This window comes from Salminus brasiliensis, chromosome 22 (assembly GCF_030463535.1).
Source record: "Salminus brasiliensis chromosome 22, fSalBra1.hap2, whole genome shotgun sequence".
Lineage (NCBI taxonomy): Eukaryota > Metazoa > Chordata > Actinopteri > Characiformes > Bryconidae > Salminus > Salminus brasiliensis.
This window is the reverse complement of record NC_132899.1, coordinates 32,970,932-32,989,371: the sequence shown is the minus strand read 5'-3', so window position 1 is coordinate 32,989,371 and position 18,440 is coordinate 32,970,932. Positions and strand designations below refer to the sequence as shown.

General features: G+C 48.5%; 1 protein-coding gene across 11 annotated transcripts in view; it reads right to left on the bottom strand.

Annotated features, from left to right (window-relative positions):
• The window catches only part of tanc2b (tetratricopeptide repeat, ankyrin repeat and coiled-coil containing 2b), a 119,457-nt gene that overhangs the window by 50,984 nt on the left and 50,033 nt on the right, over positions 1-18,440 (bottom strand). For 9 of the 11 annotated variants that reach the window (XM_072667801.1, XM_072667800.1, XM_072667802.1 and 6 more), the window contains 2 exons: positions 16,061-16,132; positions 14,895-15,086 (listed from right to left, as the gene is read on the bottom strand). In XM_072667801.1, coding sequence (XP_072523902.1) covers positions 14,895-15,086; positions 16,061-16,132 — 264 coding nt within the window. Of the gene's footprint in view, positions 1-6,793; positions 7,332-14,894; positions 15,087-16,060; positions 16,133-18,440 lie in introns of those variants that run through there. The other 2 variants (XM_072667806.1, XM_072667807.1) reach the window with 1 other exon arrangement.

Below are 18,440 nucleotides of genomic sequence, written 5' to 3'. Positions count from 1 at the left end.
ATGTTTTGGGTCACTGGCGTGCCATATAGCGAGTGCGTGTGATGTTACTGATGAGTAAACAGGGTGGGGGCATTAGGAAGGTGGAGGTGAGGAGGGTAGGAACTGTGGAGCGAATCAGAATGTATGTAATACTAGCTCTGGACACAAACCCACACACACACACACACACAACACACACAGGAAAATGGCCAACGCGAGGGTGTAAGAGCCGCAGCCACACACTCCCTCAGCACCACTAGTATTAGCTGAGGAGATGGATGTAACACACTGGTAATCCCACTGCTCTGTTTTGTAAGCAAGTCATTATCAAGCCTATTAATAGCACACTGCAGATCTCTCTCGCTCGCTCTCTCTCTCTCTCTCTCCTCTGTGTCTCTTTCCCAACCCAATCCCGCTAAGCCCATCCCCACCCCCCCGTGAGGCTGCTGGCCTGCAGTGGTCTTTATTTATCCCCTCCATCCACGATTTCCTTCAAAAGCGACACCTGAGATGAATGGGCCTCAAAGCCGGCCCTCTGCGCTCCGCTGGCACCGGCCCGGGCGGCGGTTCTCGCTGAAGACGCTGAGGGATTTCAGAGGAAAATGGAGGCAGGAGCTCGACTACAAGCCCCCCGGAATTGATCCTAATCGTCAGGGGCTCATAAATCACTGAACACACCGGCCGATACTGCTAGCAGCGCCAGTACGACTCTATGATCGATCCGATCACACGGGACACGTTCAAGTTCGTAGCGTCTATGCTAACGCAGAGGCCCGGCCTCGTGTCAGGGTGGCCGCGGTGGCGTCATCAGGAGGTCACGGGTCCGATCCCTGATGATGCCACAGAAATGCAAGCCAGTCCTAGAGAGCTGGGTAACTGGTTGGGTAGGACGGCCCTCCCTCTCCCCCCTCGTCGCGTGTGGAGTTACCAGCAGTTCGACCAGCAGGTGCCTCAGAGGAAGACCATGCTAGCCTTCACCCTCCCAGCACTGGTAGCCCTGTCTGAGTTAACATGGTAATTTGCATAATAACGCATAATAAACTTCTGAACTGTACCGGTGATAAAAAAAACTGAGGAGGATTTTTAATTTAATTTAATTTAATTTAATTTAATTTAAAATGTTCCATTAAATCCTTTACCCTGATCACCTTAATTATTACTCATTTACTTATATTTACTTATATATGATCATTATATAACTGGTCTATAATCTACATAAATACATAAACATGTTAAGTGAGGGTTCTTCTATTAAAGCACATGCAGCCGACTGTAGAGAGAGAGAGAGAGAGAGAGAGAATTCGGCTGTCTCTCTGTATATCACAGTCAGCTCTTCTATCCCGGCTCATAAATGGATCATTGTTCTAACCTTTTGTGCTGTGAGGGAGCGCCGCCGGAGCAGAGGTGCGGTGCCGTGATGTCGACTTATGAGTTATTTCACACAGGCCGAGAGGCCAGAGCCGAACCCGAGTCTGAGAGCTCGTGACTAATTGAAACCCTCTGCCAACTTCACAGCTCTCCCAGAGGAGTCGCCTATATAAACGCCTATATACAGCTATATACATACTTATGTAAACGTCTGTATACGCCCACATACACACCTAAACATCTATATATACACACACTAATACACAATTCTATATACACATCTATAGAGAAATGTATATATTCACACCTATACATAAATCCACATACATATCTATATATATACATATATATACATATATATACATATATATATATATATATACACACACACACTACATCTACATAGACTTCTATATAAAATTGACTTTCACGCCTATATACACACCTAAACATCTATATACACACACTGATATACAATTCTATACACACACACATATTATATATATATATATATATATATATATATATCTCAGCATATCTACATATACTCCTATAAAAAAAAGATATACATGCCTATATACACTTCTAAATACAAATTCTTCTGTTGCTGTTTTGGAGATATCTTGCAAATCCATAGACCACCTAAATACATCATATGTGCTACACCACAGCAAATAGCTTGATGAAACTACCGCCACCATGTTTGGAAGCAGTACTTTAGCCTGGCTGGCTCTCACTGTGAGCTGTTGATGAAGAAACTACCTCCACCATGTTTGAAGGCTGTACTTTACCTGGCTCACTCTCACTGTGAGCTGTTGATGATGAAACTACCTCCACCATGTTTGGAGGCTGCACTTTAGCCTGGCTAGCTCTCACTGTGAGCTGTTGATGATGAAACTACCTCCACCATGTTTGGAGGCTGTACTTTAGCCTGGCTAGCTCTCACTGTGAGCTGTTGATGATGAAACTACCGCCATCATGTTTGGAGGCTGTACTTTACCTGGCTAGCTCTCACTGTGAGCTGTTGATGATGAAGCTACCGCCACCATGTTTGGAAGCAGTACTTTAGCCTGGCTAGCTCTCACTGTGAGCTGTTGATGATGAAGCTACCGCCACCATGTTTGGAAGCTGTGCTTTAGCCTGACTAGCTCTCACTGCAATTTGAAGTTGTGCTCTATATCGCCACCAAGAGGAGATTCAAATTATATAGGAGTTCTGGAATTTCAACACTCAACTCGGTACGGAGACATATCTCCATATCTGTCCGGCTGCTGGGAAAACTGGCAGACAGCATTGCTATGGGAACCACGGGTGGTGCCCCGCTCTCCCCCACACCACCCATCCCCCTATAGTTCAGATGAACGTTTGCTGTGGCTGAGAAGATCCAGCACGATAAGAATGCGCTCAGATGGCAGAGCCTAGCAGAGAAGGCTATGGATATATCATCAAACGATGGGTTATATAATGGGCTTATATAAGAGCGCCGTGCTTCGGCTGTGTGGGTGCACTCGTTTCTGTGATATGCAGGTAACTGGAGCAAAGGTTTGCCCAATATAGAGGCAGCCCGGGCCTAGACCAACACGCCTTTCCACTCTGCTGGTCTACTGCAACTATCATTCATTCAGGAAGTGACCCTGAGCTGGACACAGGCCCTGTAAATAAAAACACGATTATTATTAATAATAATAATAATAATAATAATAACCCAAGATGAAATCAGGCGAATAGTGACAACGCCACAGCTAAATTAAATCCCTACGCCCGTCCTGTTTGCAGCCGATGCGGTAAACATGAGGTCAAAGATCAAGGCCGTAACGTGGTGAGAGATCAGAGGTTTTGGTAACCTCATGGGTCACTCCACTGCGTCAGTTCGGTCCAGCAAGGTCCGCACCAGTCTGTCCAGTTCAGCGAGCCAGTGTAGCGAGAGTGGACTGAACTGGACAAATGACTGGCGTAATCCTCCCCTGGCAGGGTTTTTATATTAGGCTAATACTTGTTAGCTAACAAACACTAATTTAGGGTCAGGCCCAGAAGTCGCTGTAGGTGACTCGGCATTCAGGCCTGCTCAGGGCAAGCTAGCGTACCTCGCTAACGCTACTATCATACGCTAATACGTGACTTTTTCTGCATGTGTGCTCTTATTTTAATCCGGTCATTTCCAATGTCCACCCCCTAGCTAGTACTCCTCATATCATACACCGTCACCAGGGCTAGGAGCTAGGTTAGGAGCTAGCTCATTAGCTCATAGCTTATTTCTTAATCCAGCTAGTTAGCAAGCTAGATAGCTTGTCAGCTTATTCCAAGTAAGTCCAAGTACAGGGATATCATCAGTTTTTACTTTTTGAACGTACAAATTCTCAATTTTCCCGTCATGGGGACTAGCTAACTAGCTAGCTTGCTGAATCAAGGGTTTGGTTCATAGCCTGAGGGCTATTTCTTAGTTTTAGCGATGGTTTAGGTTGAATTAAAAATTTAAAGCCATAAAAGTTTGTAGCTTTAGCTTACTCAGATATAGATAACTGAGATAGCTAGTTAGCTTCATTCAGTAAGGTATTTAGCTTCGCTAACTAGCAGGTTTGGTTACTGAATTTAAGAATTCCTGTTTATTTTGTGAACATTTTTACTTAAGTTCAGCTAAAAGGACTGTTTCGGACTAATTTGCCTCAGTTTGTAGCTTTGTTTTGTATCTAGCTATTTAGCCTCATAAACAACACTAACCGGCGGGTTTGGTTATTATTAGCTTTCGTTTAGGCCGAATACAAAATCTAAAGTCTATAAATGTTCATTAAAAGCTGACATAATGCTCCAGTTTGTTGCGTTACTTTACTCCACTAGTTAGCTTCATTGGGGACAGTATTTAGCTTAGCTAGCTAGCAGGTTTGTTTACTGAATCGAAGAATATTTATTTGTTCTGTGAACATTTATACTTAAGTCCAGCAGTTTTGGACAAATTGGTCATTTTAAAACATATCAGTTGCTAACACACTGCATCAGCTTTGCTTTAGTCAGATATACAAATCTAGTTAGCGTAATTAGCTTCATTAAGCACACTACCCTGCAGGTTGTAGTTATTAGCCTAAGATATTTTGGGATATTTGTTAAGGCCAAATACAGTAAAAGTGAAAGCACCATAACGCAGCAGTTTGTAGCTTTACTTTACTCAGATCTAAACATTCAGTAAGGCTAACGCTAGAGTAGCTAACACACCTTTACACCCGTACTTTCTTGAATCAGAATTGATGTGATTCATTTGGGCAGGTCTAAGTACAGTAATCGCTCTCGTAAACCGCCCAAGAAATATCCCTCAAGCTGATAGCTAAAGCCGTTGGTTAGCGCTCTTAATGAAGCTAACTAGCTAGATGCTTATTTCTAAGTAAAGCAAAGCTACAAACTGATGCAGTTGATGTGTTTCATGTTTAATGATGTGCTTAATGAAGCTAATTAAGCTAATTAAGCTCATTTGTATATTTGAGTAAAGCAAAGCTGATGCAGTGTGTTAGCAATTGATATGTTAAAAATTGTAAATTAGTCCAAAACAGTCCTTTTTGCTGAACGTTCACAGAATAAACATGAATTCTTATATTCAAACCAAAACCAAACCTGCTGGTTAGCAATGCTAAATACCTCACTGAATGAAGCTAACTAGCGGCCAGTTTATATCTGAGTAAAGTAAAGCTACAAACTGGTGCATTATGTTAGCATCTACTAAACATTTATAGGCTTTAAATTTTGTATTTGACCTAAACCGTCCCTGAAACCATGAAACATTCCTCAAGCTGATAGTCAAAAACCTCTGGTTAGCGTTCTTAATAAAGCTAACTAGCTACATGCTTATTTCCGGGCAAAGCAAAGCTACAAACTGATGCAGGATGTTAGAAGTTGATATGTTAAAAATGATAAAATAGTCCAAATCAGTCCTTTTTGCTGAACGTTCACAGAATAAACAAGAATTCTTATATTCAGTAACCAAAACTGCTAGTTAGCGAAGCTAAATACCTTACTGAATGAAGCTAACTAGCGGTCAGTTGATATCTGAGTAAAGTAAAGCTACAAACTGGTGCATTATGTCAGATTTTACTAAACATTTATAGCCTTTAAATTTTGTATTTGACCTAAACCGTCCCTGAAACTCCCGCTGGTTAGCGTTTTTAATGAAGCTAACTAGCTAGATGTTTATAACAGTAAAACAAAGCTACAAACTGATGCAGTTGATGTGTTTCAAATGGTAAATTTGTCCAAAACAGTCTTTTTGCTGAACTTAAGCAACAATATTTACAGTGTCCTTCAATCTGATCACCAAACCTCCTAATTAGCTAAGCTAAATACCTTACTGAATGAAGCTAAATAGCTATATGTTCATGTTGAAGTAAAGTAAAGCTACAAACCGGTGCATTACGTTAGCTTTTACTTTACATTTATAGACTTTAAATGTTTCAACAATCCCTGAAACTAAGAAATATCCCTTAAGCTAAGAACCAAACCTGCTAGTCGTTGTTTTTAACGAAGCTCAAGTTAAATTAGCGAACTGATTCAGACCAGAGCAAACCGATAAATTACGATATACACAGATAGCTGGTTAGCTTCACTCCGCATGCTAACTAGCTTGTTTAGGGACGTTTTCTAGCATGATGAACACTTTGACTTGACGATCAAACGGCGAGTTAATGCACCAGTGTGTAGCTTTCAGTGACCTTGGGTGTGAATGTTTCATCGTGATGCACAACACGTCCATCTGGGACGCTCTACGTTCTGCTGTGTGTTCTAGAGCGAGGCGAGCGGCGATTAGCGCTCCCTGAGACGGCTCTATAAATACACCAGTACATCGTGTTTACCCTCACCTGTAGAGCTCGCACTTCTGACTCGGCCTCCAGAAGGAGCGTCACACGGGTGTGAATAGTGTAGGTGCGTTCAGGCTACACAAACACACACACACAAAAGGGGGACCACTCAATAAATGCATCATCGGTCAGCCCACGTACAGCAAAACACACAGGCTAAAGCGTCCTCCAGACCACCCAGCGAGCGGAACCGCACTGCTCACCCACTCTCAGTTCTGATTCATCCACAGCAAATTGAACAGAAGCTGAGCGCGACGCTGCCGCACACTCCACCACCTCCCACAGGTCCTTCACTTAGCATCGTTAAGTTTCTGCCTGTCACTTACGCAGCCTTAACGAAGCCCATTCAGCCCCGGAAAAAAGCACTGAGCTGCCATTAGACGCTCAGCTACACCAGTTTTCCCCTCCAGCACGGTCAGAAACGGACCGGGTTCTACAGAGCTTGGACGAGTCTGGGAACCCGTAACCACCCCGTAACGTAGACCCACCTAGGAGCAACGTATGCATGCCAAAACCTGGACGGAAAAGAGAGAGAGAGAGAGAGAGAGAGAGAGAGACGGCGCAAGAGCAAGAGAGGTAAATACAGAGGGTGGGGTTCGGTAGCTTACCATGCTCATACCAGTTCCCGCATTGGGCAGCCAGACTGGCATAGGGCACCAGCTCTCCTGCGTCGCCCTCTCCGTCCAGAGACACACACAGCCCCTGCAGCCGCCTCAGCGATGGCCAGCTCATCCACAACGCCTCGCCGTGCGCCCACACACACACACACACACACCCACCCTCCGGTCAGAGCTTCCGACGGATACTGATGTGCAGGTCCACGCAATCAAAGCCAGCGCAGTCCGAACGACCCCAGGAGACGGAGGGACGGACGGAGGTACGCGCGAGGAACGAAGGTGGAGAGACGTCACGTCAAGGAGACATCTTCCTTCTCGCCCAGACCAGACAGACCGCGCCGGAGAGGGACGACGCTAAACTTGGACCTTCACCTCATCGTCCTGTGGGCTAAGCCTCGCTCCTTGAGGTGGCTCCACCGATCGGCACGTCCTAGACAAGCGTCATGAAGCGGAACGGGAATGGAGAACCTTGCGTTGGAGCTGGAATCGAATGGTGAGGGAGGAGAAGGCAGAGCGAGAGAAGGAGCGAAAAAAGAGAGAGGGAGGGAGAGGGAGGGAGAGAGCAAGCGAGAGAGAGAGAGAGAGAGAGAGAGAGAGAGAGAGTCTCTGCCGCTGCTACAGCCCATGAATGGTGCAGTGCTGCTGTTGTCATGGCAACCACTGGGGAGGAGGCCGAGGGAGAGAGAAGAAGAGAAAAGAGAGAGCTAGCGAGCGAGTGAGCGAGGGGGGAAGAGAGATACCCTGGACTGAAGCAGAGAGAGAGAGACAGAGAGAGAGAGGAAGGCTCGCAGGAATGTGGCAGTGTTGGGATAGCGGTCATGGATACGGGAGAAGTCTCCTAAGATGACATTAGTCCGTCTAACCCAGCACCGCCTTCGGCCACCAAAACCTCCTTTGACCCTCCGAACCCCGAACAGACACTGAGGCGCTCGCCAGGACCAGTCAAAACATCCGCTGGTTGCCTGCGTGCAACAGAGAGCCAGATCCCGCCTGGTGCTGGAGCGTCCTTTTGTAGGATCCACAACAGACCATACTTCACCCAACCATCTCTAAAAGTCAGAGACCCTTTATTTACTTCATTTCCAGTCCAGTTTCCAAAACAGCAGTCAAGTGACGCCGTCACTGTGTCCCAAGGGGGTCGCAAGTTCCAATCCTGGGGCCATGCCGCTCTGCCATCTGCAGCCGGAGCCTGAGAGAGCACAGTCGGCCTCTGGGAAGATGGTGCTCTCGCCCCTCATCAGCCTTAAGCGATGTTGGCTGGTGTGGTGGAGCTGGGGACCCGGCGCTTTCCTCAGAGTGTGTTGGCTGCCCAGCGATGCAGCAGGTTTCGGAGAGGAGATGTGTGTTAAGTCCTTACCCTTTTAGTGTCTGGAGCGTTGCTGGTGCTAGGAGGAGCTCGCTACGATCGGGTGGGTTAATTGGCAGAACCAAACAGCCCTCAGGTGCACCTGCCCAGTTTGTTTAACCTCAGGAGAAATAAAGAAGACCGAGGAAGACCAAGGAAGACCGAGGAAGACCAAGGAAGACCTCCACAACTGAAGCTATTACCAGATGTTTGAGTGTTCCTGTCCCATCATTACAGCTTCCATTCTCTTCAGGAGACTCAGGGCGCTAACAGCGTAGGAGCAACATCAATTGGGACACAGCCTTAATTTCAGTCAGAAGCTGCTTCTCGCCATCCAACATTCAACGACACGGAGGTCTCGACTCTGGGGAGATCCATCCAAAGTTCTGAGACCAGCAGCAGCTTCTTTCCTTGCTTTTCTTGATCTGCTCCACACCCCTTCAGACCTGAGGATGGTTCCAGATCTGAAGCGAGAGGGCGTTGTTGGGTGTTGGTGGTCTGCCAGGTTACTCGTATTACAAAGGTGGGCCAATGTAGTATCAGGTATCAGGTGTCTTGCCCAAAGACTCCGTTATTGGTGTAGCTCAGCCTAGTCACCCAGACCAGGAATCGAAGCCCAGCTCACTGGCAGGTAGTGGTGTTATCTAATGCGCCACACCAAGTCTCCGGCACCAAGACTAACATTAGTGGCAGATCCTGCCAGCTGTGAGGTTGGGCCTCCATGAGCATCAATGAGCCTTGGTGCCCACGACCCTTGGTATCCTTCCTTGGAGCATTTTTGGAGCATACCGGGAACACCCCACAAGACCTGCCTGATGTTCTGGAGATCATCACCTTCAAGAACTGACTGTTTACTGGCTGCCTTATAGATCCACCCCTTGGAAGGAGCCACTGGGGCCAGATCATCAGTGCTCCTGACTTCACCTGTCAGTTACTTTAACGCTCTGCCTCTGTAATCAGTGCATTATCGGTAAACTCCAGACGCTCGTTCATCTCTCCACCAGCTCAGGCTCGCTTAAAGAGCCGTGGGCCGGGATGACTAATGGAGTGCGCTATTTATTACTGCATGTTTAAATACGTATAATATCCATCACACCATCTTCTCTTACAAGTTCTGGTGCCAGTTCTGGTACCCTGCTGCTCGCTGTTTCTCTGCCCTTCTCCTTCCACGCCGCTCACTCTCCTGCTCTTTTGTCTTCTGCTGAGAGATTACGGACCCACGGCTCGCTCTCGCGCCCTGTTTGGAATGATAATGTGAAGCTCTGCAGTCGGTGAAGTTCCATACGGTTATATACCGCTACCGAGAACACCCCCCCCTCCTCCTCCCTATTTGAAATTCGACAAGGCCGCCCTAATGCTCAAAGTCAACATAATTGCTCTTTTGATACTGATTTGAAGGGGCAGAGCCGCATATTTGCTATTCAGACGGCGAGAGGCGACAGTCTGGAGTATGGCGTGGCACGGCGTGGCATATCTGCTTCACTGGAGCATGGCACAGCTGGGTGTGATTACACCGCTGGACACTACTGCAGCCACGGGTTTACTACCAGCAACACCCAGCAGCCAGGGACACCGGCTTGCGTTGGGACATCACCACAGACCACGGAGGAACCTCAGGGCCTGCTGCTTCCTCTGTTCGTGATTCCAAACTGTTCACTTTTATGGAAACCTGCGCTGAATACTAATCCCCCCCCCCACCCCTCCCCCGGACCCCCCGCCCGTCCGGTCTGTGTTTATCCAGCTCTGCAGTGACCCGATAAATGTATTTGCTCTAGTTAAATGGACGGACTTCTGACGTTAATCTCACCTGCCCACCCCTCCGTCCACCCCTGAACGTCCCCCTGAGCTATCAGCCCTGCATGATGACCTTCATCACATATGCAGTGTCCATATTTACACTATATATATATACACGATGTACGCTAAAGGTTCCAGAGGGGCGAGTCAGTCAGAGTGGGGCATCGGTTCTAGATAACCCCCCCCCTCACCCCAGTCAGAGCTGTGGTTCTACAGTGGAGGTGAAGGGAAGCAGACGTCTGAAGCTCTAATAATAAAAGCTCCTCACAGAAAGTTCTTCACCTGATGGTGATGAAGACGCTGCCTGATGCCTGAGACACGGTTCTACCAGAGTTCTGAGAAGAGCTTGGCTCTAGAACCTGCTTTTAGAACCAGATCATTAAAATGGTGGAAAACAGGTGAGATCTGAGCCTTAGTTAGCTGGAACACGGCCTGCGCTGTGGTGCCTGCACGTTTGGCCTGCTAGCTAACTTCTCTAAGCCTAGACACCCGGCTACGAGTCCAAACCCAGCAGAACCGGCCTCTCATTTCTCCTATCTGACCTGAGTTTGTATGGTCAGATAGCTAGTATGCTCAGCAGTAGCTGTAGCTAAGCTAGCTAAGCAACTGTTAGCCTAGCGAGTGGCTACAGATCCAAAACCATGGGGGAAATTTATATCATATTAAAATTACATTATATTTAATAAAAAGAAACGGTAGATGTTTATATATAGATCCCTTAAACCCTTTGTTCATGGTACTTCCTGCCGTCTGAAAAAAGACGTCTCCTCGTCACCCTCTCATCAGAGCGGCTGTGTTCTCCACCCGCGGAAAGCTCCGTCTCCTGCAAATGTCACATTTCCATTCAGCTGTACAAACCACCGGGCGAGCGAGGGAGGCAGAGGGGCGAGGGCGGGCCGGGGGTTGGAAGGGGGGCAAGCGAGAGGCGATTTGGAGAGTCAGGGTTGAGGGATTAAGTGGCTGAGGGGAGCGGAAGAGATGAAGTGAAGGAGTGCGGCGGGGTTAGCGTCCCCGCGGCTAATCTCTGGAGCACCCGGAGAAAAGAAGACGTAGGTCGGGGTGGAGGGGGGTGGGGGTGGGGCTACAGCTTTGAGACCACAGCTTTGAAAACAAGACAATGGTCTAATAATAGCATCTTAATTGTGGAATGGATGGGGTGGCAGAAAGGGGGTGGCATAATATCATGTCGGCTAATGGGCGCGGAGAGGCTAATTCGTAGGGATGGGGGTCATTTTATTGATTGTGGGGTTAATTAGCCTCTGATACAATATCCTCAATAAGCTCAAGCTAGCCAAGTTGCCCATCTACCTAAAGAAACCTCCAGAAGGTTGCCGTGGACCATTCCTCAAAACGAAGCACTGTCTGTTAGCCGCCATAGCCGCCATGCCGACCCAACTGTTACCACGGGTTCTACCAGCAGGCGGCTGAGAGTTCGATGCTCAGTGATGCCACAGCCATCCGTCTTTAGCTGTCCAAGGCGGTGGAACTGGCCTCGAGCTCAGATGGCGCGACAGATGTCCGGCCCAATGTCAGCATTTCTGACCATGAGCTGGAATCCCATGCCGGGACGGTTAAATCGGAACATCTGTCTGGCCTCCTGACTAATGAGACGAGATGAGAATCCAGCGCGAGGATCAATAACAGCCGTAACACAGAACACTCACCTAACAGCTGATCTCGCAGCACTGTGCCGTAGAGCCACAGCAGCCAATGAGAAAGCTCCAGCGGTGGACGAGCGAGCGAGTGAGCGAGCGTCTGATTAAAGGTCAATAATTCAGACCCGTCGAATTCCGAGGGGAATTAAAGGCTTCTCTGCAGGCGCCCGCGGAGCATAAAGGCTGAGGCCGAGGCCCAGGCCAAGGAGGACTCGTATCATGGAGCCTCTGAGGGGGCAGGGCTGGCGGGACAGGGGTCTCCTGCGGGAAGGGGCCTGGGGCCCGAATCGATCGGCTAAAAAGGTCAGCGCCCTCGTGCTGCGATGAAGAGGCGGAGAGGAATGAGCCGTTTCCGCTCTCGTCACTCGCCGATCGCAGGCTGATCCACCTGCGTTGAGCACTCACCTTCCAAGTGCTCTCGGAACAGGAGGAGGGTCTGGAAGGGTTGGACGCCCACTGCCGTTCGGTACCCCAGGGGAAGTTAGTGAGCTCAGGATGTTGAGTGGTTGATCACCGCCCACCCATTCATCCCATCTAAACATACCTGATGGAGCTCCACCTCTTCCACTGCTCCACAGCTCAATGCTGGGGGGCTCCTCTAGCCCACGCCTGGCATCAGGCAGCATGGTGCCAATAGGTTCGCATTTACTTTAATGGTCCTATTCTATTGGCAGTACTTCTCTACAGGCGCTAGACAGGCTGTGTGGGTTGGCGAGGTGAGAATCCAGGCAGGTGACCCTGAACCCATTACGGAGGCGGCTGCAGGACGTCTGCATCCAGCTGATGCTGTACATGGCGCTGCGCACCAGCGCGGCGAGGCTTATCTTCTGAGGCTCGGCGGCGCGACGGCCGCTGCTTAATGAACACAGAGGGAATGAATAAACAGTAGAGGATGAAACGGCTCGCTCATAAAGCTCCGACTTTCATTAATGGAGATGAGACGCTCGGCACGGCGGCTCGCACCAAAGAATTACAAATTAGCTGCGGAGAAAACACTCGAAATTGCTGCTTGATGGGGTTAGGCTCAAATTAAAGACACACACACACACACACACACCTACAGTACTTTCGTAAGGCCAGGTTCGGCGCACCGTCAAAACCAATTAACTCCTTTTCGGAGGTAAATTAAATTGTAATAATCGAAATCATAAAAATTAAAATGCTAACCCGTGATCGGAGCGGCCTCGCTTCAACCCCTGGAATGTGTCACTGTGCCTTTAAAATATGCAAATATGCAAATGAGCTCAGCTCCGACTGGCTGCCTTGCACGGTGCATCATTCCACAACGAAGCCACTTTAAAAACAACCAATCGAACATCACACATGGTCTAAAGTTTGTGGACACCCTTCTGACAAATGCATCTTTCTTTGCACCCATCGCTGACACAGACGTGCAAATGCACACACACAGCTTGTCTAGTCCCTGTACTGCCAATAGAATAGGACTCTCCTATCTGCACCACGCTGCCTAATAATGCCAGGCGTTGAGCTGTGGAGCAGTGGAAGAACGGTGCTCTCTGGAATGATGGTGGTGGAGCTCCATCCAGTCCGTTTGGATGGGATGAGTTGGGGATGAGGATGAGAAGAGGTTGGGTGGAGGTCTACCATCCAATGTTTTCACTAAAGCAATCAAATCCTCACTGCAAAGTTCAAAATCTAGTGGAAAGTCTTCTTCCCTGGACAGTGGAGACCGTTCCTCTATCAAAAGCAGGAGAAACACTTTTTTTTACCCAGGCGTCCCAATACTTTTGTCACGCTGCTTTACCTCAGAAACGCAGAGGAAGCTGAACCAGACACAACACGTCTGGACTGGAGGAACAGAAAGACAAACACACCCAGAAAAGAAACACCAGCACAGCCAGAGCTCTGAATCTGTAACTGACTGTGACGCACATCAGTAGGTGCTTTGATACAGCACACACACACACACACACACACACACACACACACACACACACACCGACGCTCATCACCATTTCAAACTAACGACTTTACCACAATTAAGAGAAATGCTAAAAATAGCCACCCAACACGTCCACCCCGTCACACATTCATACACTTCCAGTCTGAAGTGCAGTACGGGCCGATTACAGCACGGCGCTAGCACACCCTAGTGGACGCTGGGGGGAGCAACTCTGACACCTCACACACATTTTCAGCCCGGCTGCAGCAACACCACACCTACACACTCCAGCCAGACACACTCAGCGCTAATCAGACGCCTCTCCGTCCTCTTAAAGCTGAGGGAATGGCGCTGCTATTGGCTTTGAGTGTGTGTGTGTGTGTGTGTGTGTGTGAGTGTGTGTGTGTGTGTATACAGACATATCTGCGTGCATGTATTCCCAATTTCCATCTTCAATCTTCAAAATACTGGATGAAATCGCCAAAATAAATTAATCAATTAATATATTATTATTATTACAAAAATGATACCAGATGCACATTATCCTTATGAAGGCTTATGTAGCTCTATGTCAGTTGACATTAAAGGTACACAGTCTCCCAACAAACGTCTTAAAGGCTTAAAGGGAACAATGATGTAGTTTAACCTCAGCAAGTGTTACAAGAACGGACGCTACTCAAGGTAAACCTTATGAAGGCTTATGTAGCTCTATGTCTGTTGTTATCAAAGGCTTACAATATACCCATAGGTGTCTTAAAGGCTTAAAGGCACCACAGATCAATTTTGATGTTTTACCTCAGCATGTGTTACAACAATGGACGCTACTCAAGATAAACCTTATGAAGGCTTATTCAGGTCTATGTCACTTGTCATTAAAGGTACACAGTCTCCCAACAAACGTCTTAAAGGCTTAAAGGGAACAATGATGTAGTTTTACCTCAGCAAGTGTTACAAGAACGGACGCTACTCAAGGTAAACCTTATAAAGGCTTATGTAGCTCTATGTCAGATGTCATTAAAGGTACATAGTATCCCAACAAATGTCTTAAAGGCTTAAAGGCACCACAGGTCAATTCTGATGTTTTACCTCAGCATCTGTTACAACAATGGACGCTACTCAAGGTAAACCTTATGAAGGCTTATTCAGGTCTATGTCACTTGTCATTAAAGGTACACAGCATCCCAACAAGCATCTTAAAGGCTTAAAGGCACCACAGGTCAATTCTGATGTAGTTTTACCTCAGCAAGTGTTACGACGGACGCTACTCAAGGTAAACCTTATGAAGGCTTATGTAGCTCTATGACAGTTGTCGTAAAGTCAGTATAGGTTGACTAAGGTGTTAATTCCCCTCAGCATGTGTTTATGACAGCGAGCGCTATCCAGTCTGCGTACCTGTAGCCGCGCCGCTGATCTTCTTGATCGGCGGTATCCTCACGCTGACCGTCTGGTGGGTGAGGAGCGGGGAGGAGGGCAGAGAGCGGGACACGCCCTCCATGATTCGGATGTGCTGGAGCCCCTCGGCCATGGAGAGAGGCGGGACGCCGTACTCGCCCTCGAAGGCACAGTCACTGTCTATACTGCCACCTACAGCACGGGAGGACAGAGGACGCAAGAGTTCATCCACACCAGGTCTTCACTCACAAAGTCAGTGCTGAACTCGAGTTGTTAAAAGGGCTGTCCGAATACTTTTGGATTTTGAGTAGTGTTGTAGTCTTTATGGGTGGGGAAAACTGCTTTTGGCTGAATGGGTGGGGCAAAATGGCTGAAAACTGCTGTATGGCTAAGTAGGTGGGGCTAATCTGCTAATCTGAGATATTGACCACAAGCTGCTAACCCCATACCAGATCCCTCCTGGCTAAAACATGCCCAAACAAACACACACACACACACACACACTACTAAAAGCAAAATGGGCGGAGCTAAATGGCAGTAGAATGAATGAGCGGGGCTAAACTGCTGTAGTTGAAATGGATGGGGCTAAACTACTAAAAAGTAAATGGGTGGGGCCAAACGGCAGTAGGGTGAATGGGTGGGGCAATTGTAGGCTTAGTGGGTGTGGCTTAACTGATGTAAGCTGAATGTGTCGGGCTAAACTGTTGTAGGTGGAATGGGTGGAGCTAAACTGCTAAAAAATAAATGGGCGGAGCTAAATGGCAGTAGGATGTATGGGCGGGGCTAAACTGCTGTAGTTGAAATGAATGGGGCTAAACTGCTGTAGGATGAATGGGCGGGGCTAAACTGCTAATATGCTTTGCCTTAGAAAACACTGCTCTAAACGAAGCCGCTGAAGTGATAGAGTGACATAGACAGAGACATAGAGAGAGAGAGAGAGAGAGAGAGAGTGACATAGACAGAGACATAGAGAGAGATAGCAAGAGAGCGAAAGAGTGACATAGAGACATAGAGAGAGAGAGAGAGAGAGAGAGAGAGAGACATAGAGAGAGACATAGAGAGAGAGAGAGAGAGAGAGACATAGAGAGAGACATAGAGAGAGAGAGAGAGAGTGACATAGACAGAGACATAGAGAGAGAGAGAGAGACAGATAAAGCAGGGCCTACCTTGGCCGGCCAGGCTGTGGTGGGGGTCCAGGCTGGTGCTCCGCAGCTCGCTGGGATCCTCAGTGCCTCCATCTGCAGAGGAGGAGAAAGAGGAGAGAGAGTGAGCGCGGGGGGCAGGAGGCGGCGTGTTGCTGCCCGGCGGCTGCTCGAGGAGGTAGGCCATGTGCATGTCCAGCAGCCACGTCCTAGCATGCAGGATCCCCAGCAGGGTGCTCACGCACAGGCCTTCCACGCTCCTGCGCCGCGGCACCGAGCGCTCCCTCAGGGTGGCGAACTGCGAGATGGAGGGCAGCCGGCGCTTCTTCGTCTTCCCCATCCTTAGCGTGCTAACGCTAAAACAGCTAGCTAGCGCAAGTATTCCTGGCTGCGGTGGACCAGCTCAGTCCTAAAAAATGACCACTGCAGATGGTCTGTGGTCTGTCTGCTCTTACTGGGACGACGGGCGGGGGGGCAATGACAGTGAGCTGCTGTACAGTAGGATTAGCATGGCGCTAACAGGAGCAGGATCAATTACTGTAGGCCCTGAGGGCGTGAAGCGGCATAGGTCGATGGGGAGCCAGCTCAGTCTACTGGACAAGTCCTCTGACCATGGGGAAAACACCACCGCCCAGTCCCATATTCTACATTTCCCTCCACTTACTGTCTCACATCATAATTCATAAACAGAAATCTTAATAATTCACTTCTGACCATTTCCAACCTCTCCTAGTCCCACTGGATCTGCTACTGTGCCTTTAAGCCTGATACATGTATGCAAATGAGCTCTGCTCCCATTGCCTGCTCTACACAGCATTTAAAAAACTAAACTGCTGAAGGTTAACAGGTGATTAGGCAGGGTGGGGCTAAACTGCTGAAGGTTAACAGGTGATTAGGCAGGGCGGGGCTAAACTGCTGAAGGTTAACAGGTGATTAGGCAGGGTGGGGCTAAACTGCTGAAGGTTAACAGGTGATTAGGCAGGGTGGGGCTAAACTGCTGAAGGTTAACAGGTGATTAGGCAGGGCGGGGCTAAACTGCTGAAGGTTAACAGGTGATTAGGCAGGGTGGGGCTAAACTGCTATAGGTTGAACAGGTGATTAGGCAGGGTGGGGCTAAACTGCTGAAGGCTGAACAGGTGATTAGGCAGGGTGGGGCTAAACTGCTGAAGGCTGAACAGGTGATTAGGCAGGGTGGGGCTAAACTGCTGAAGGTTAACAGGTGATTAGGCAGGGTGGGGCTAAACTGCTATAGGTTGAACAGGTGATTAGGCAGGGCGGGGCTAAACTGCTATAGGTTGAACAGGTGATTAGGCAGGGTGGGGCTAAACTGCTATAGGTTGAACAGGTAAGTGGGAAGGGCGGGGCTAAACTGCTATAGGTTGAACAGGTGATTAGGCAGGGTGGGGCTAAACTGCTATAGGTTGAACAGGTAAGTGGGAAGGGTGGGGCTAAACTGCTATAGGTTGAACAGGTGAATAGGCAGGGCGGGGCTAAACTGCTATAGGTTGAACAGGTGATTAGGCAGGGTGGGGCTAAACTGCTGAAGGTTAACAGGTGATTAGGCAGGGTGGGGCTAAACTGCTGAAGGCTAACAGGTGAATAGACAGGGTGGGGCTAAACTGCTGAAGGTTAACAGGTGATTAGGCAGGGTGGGGCTAAACTGCTGAAGGTTAACAGGTGAATAGACAGGGTGGGGCTAAACTGCTGAAGGCTGAACAGGTGATTAGGCAGGGTGGGGCTAAACTGCTGAAGGTTAACAGGTGATTAGGCAGGGTGGGGCTAAACTGCTATAGGTTGAACAGGTGATTAGGCAGGGCGGGGCTAAACTGCTATAGGTTGAACAGGTGATTAGGCAGGGTGGGGCTAAACTGCTATAGGTTGAACAGGTAAGTGGGAAGGGCGGGGCTAAACTGCTATAGGTTGAACAGGTGATTAGGCAGGGTGGGGCTAAACTGCTATAGGTTGAACAGGTGATTAGGCAGGGTGGGGCTAAACTGCTATAGGTTGAACAGGTGAATAGGCAGGGCGGGGCTAAACTGCTATAGGTTGAACAGGTGATTAGGCAGGGTGGGGCTAAACTGCTGAAGGTTAACAGGTGAATAGACAGGGTGGGGCTAAACTGCTGAAGGCTGAACAGGTGATTAGGCAGGGTGGGGCTAAACTGCTGAAGGTTAACAGGTGATTAGGCAGGGTGGGGCTAAACTGCTATAGGTTGAACAGGTGATTAGGCAGGGCGGGGCTAAACTGCTATAGGTTGAACAGGTGATTAGGCAGGGTGGGGCTAAACTGCTATAGGTTGAACAGGTAAGTGGGAAGGGCGGGGCTAAACTGCTATAGGTTGAACAGGTGATTAGGCAGGGTGGGGCTAAACTGCTATAGGTTGAACAGGTGATTAGGCAGGGTG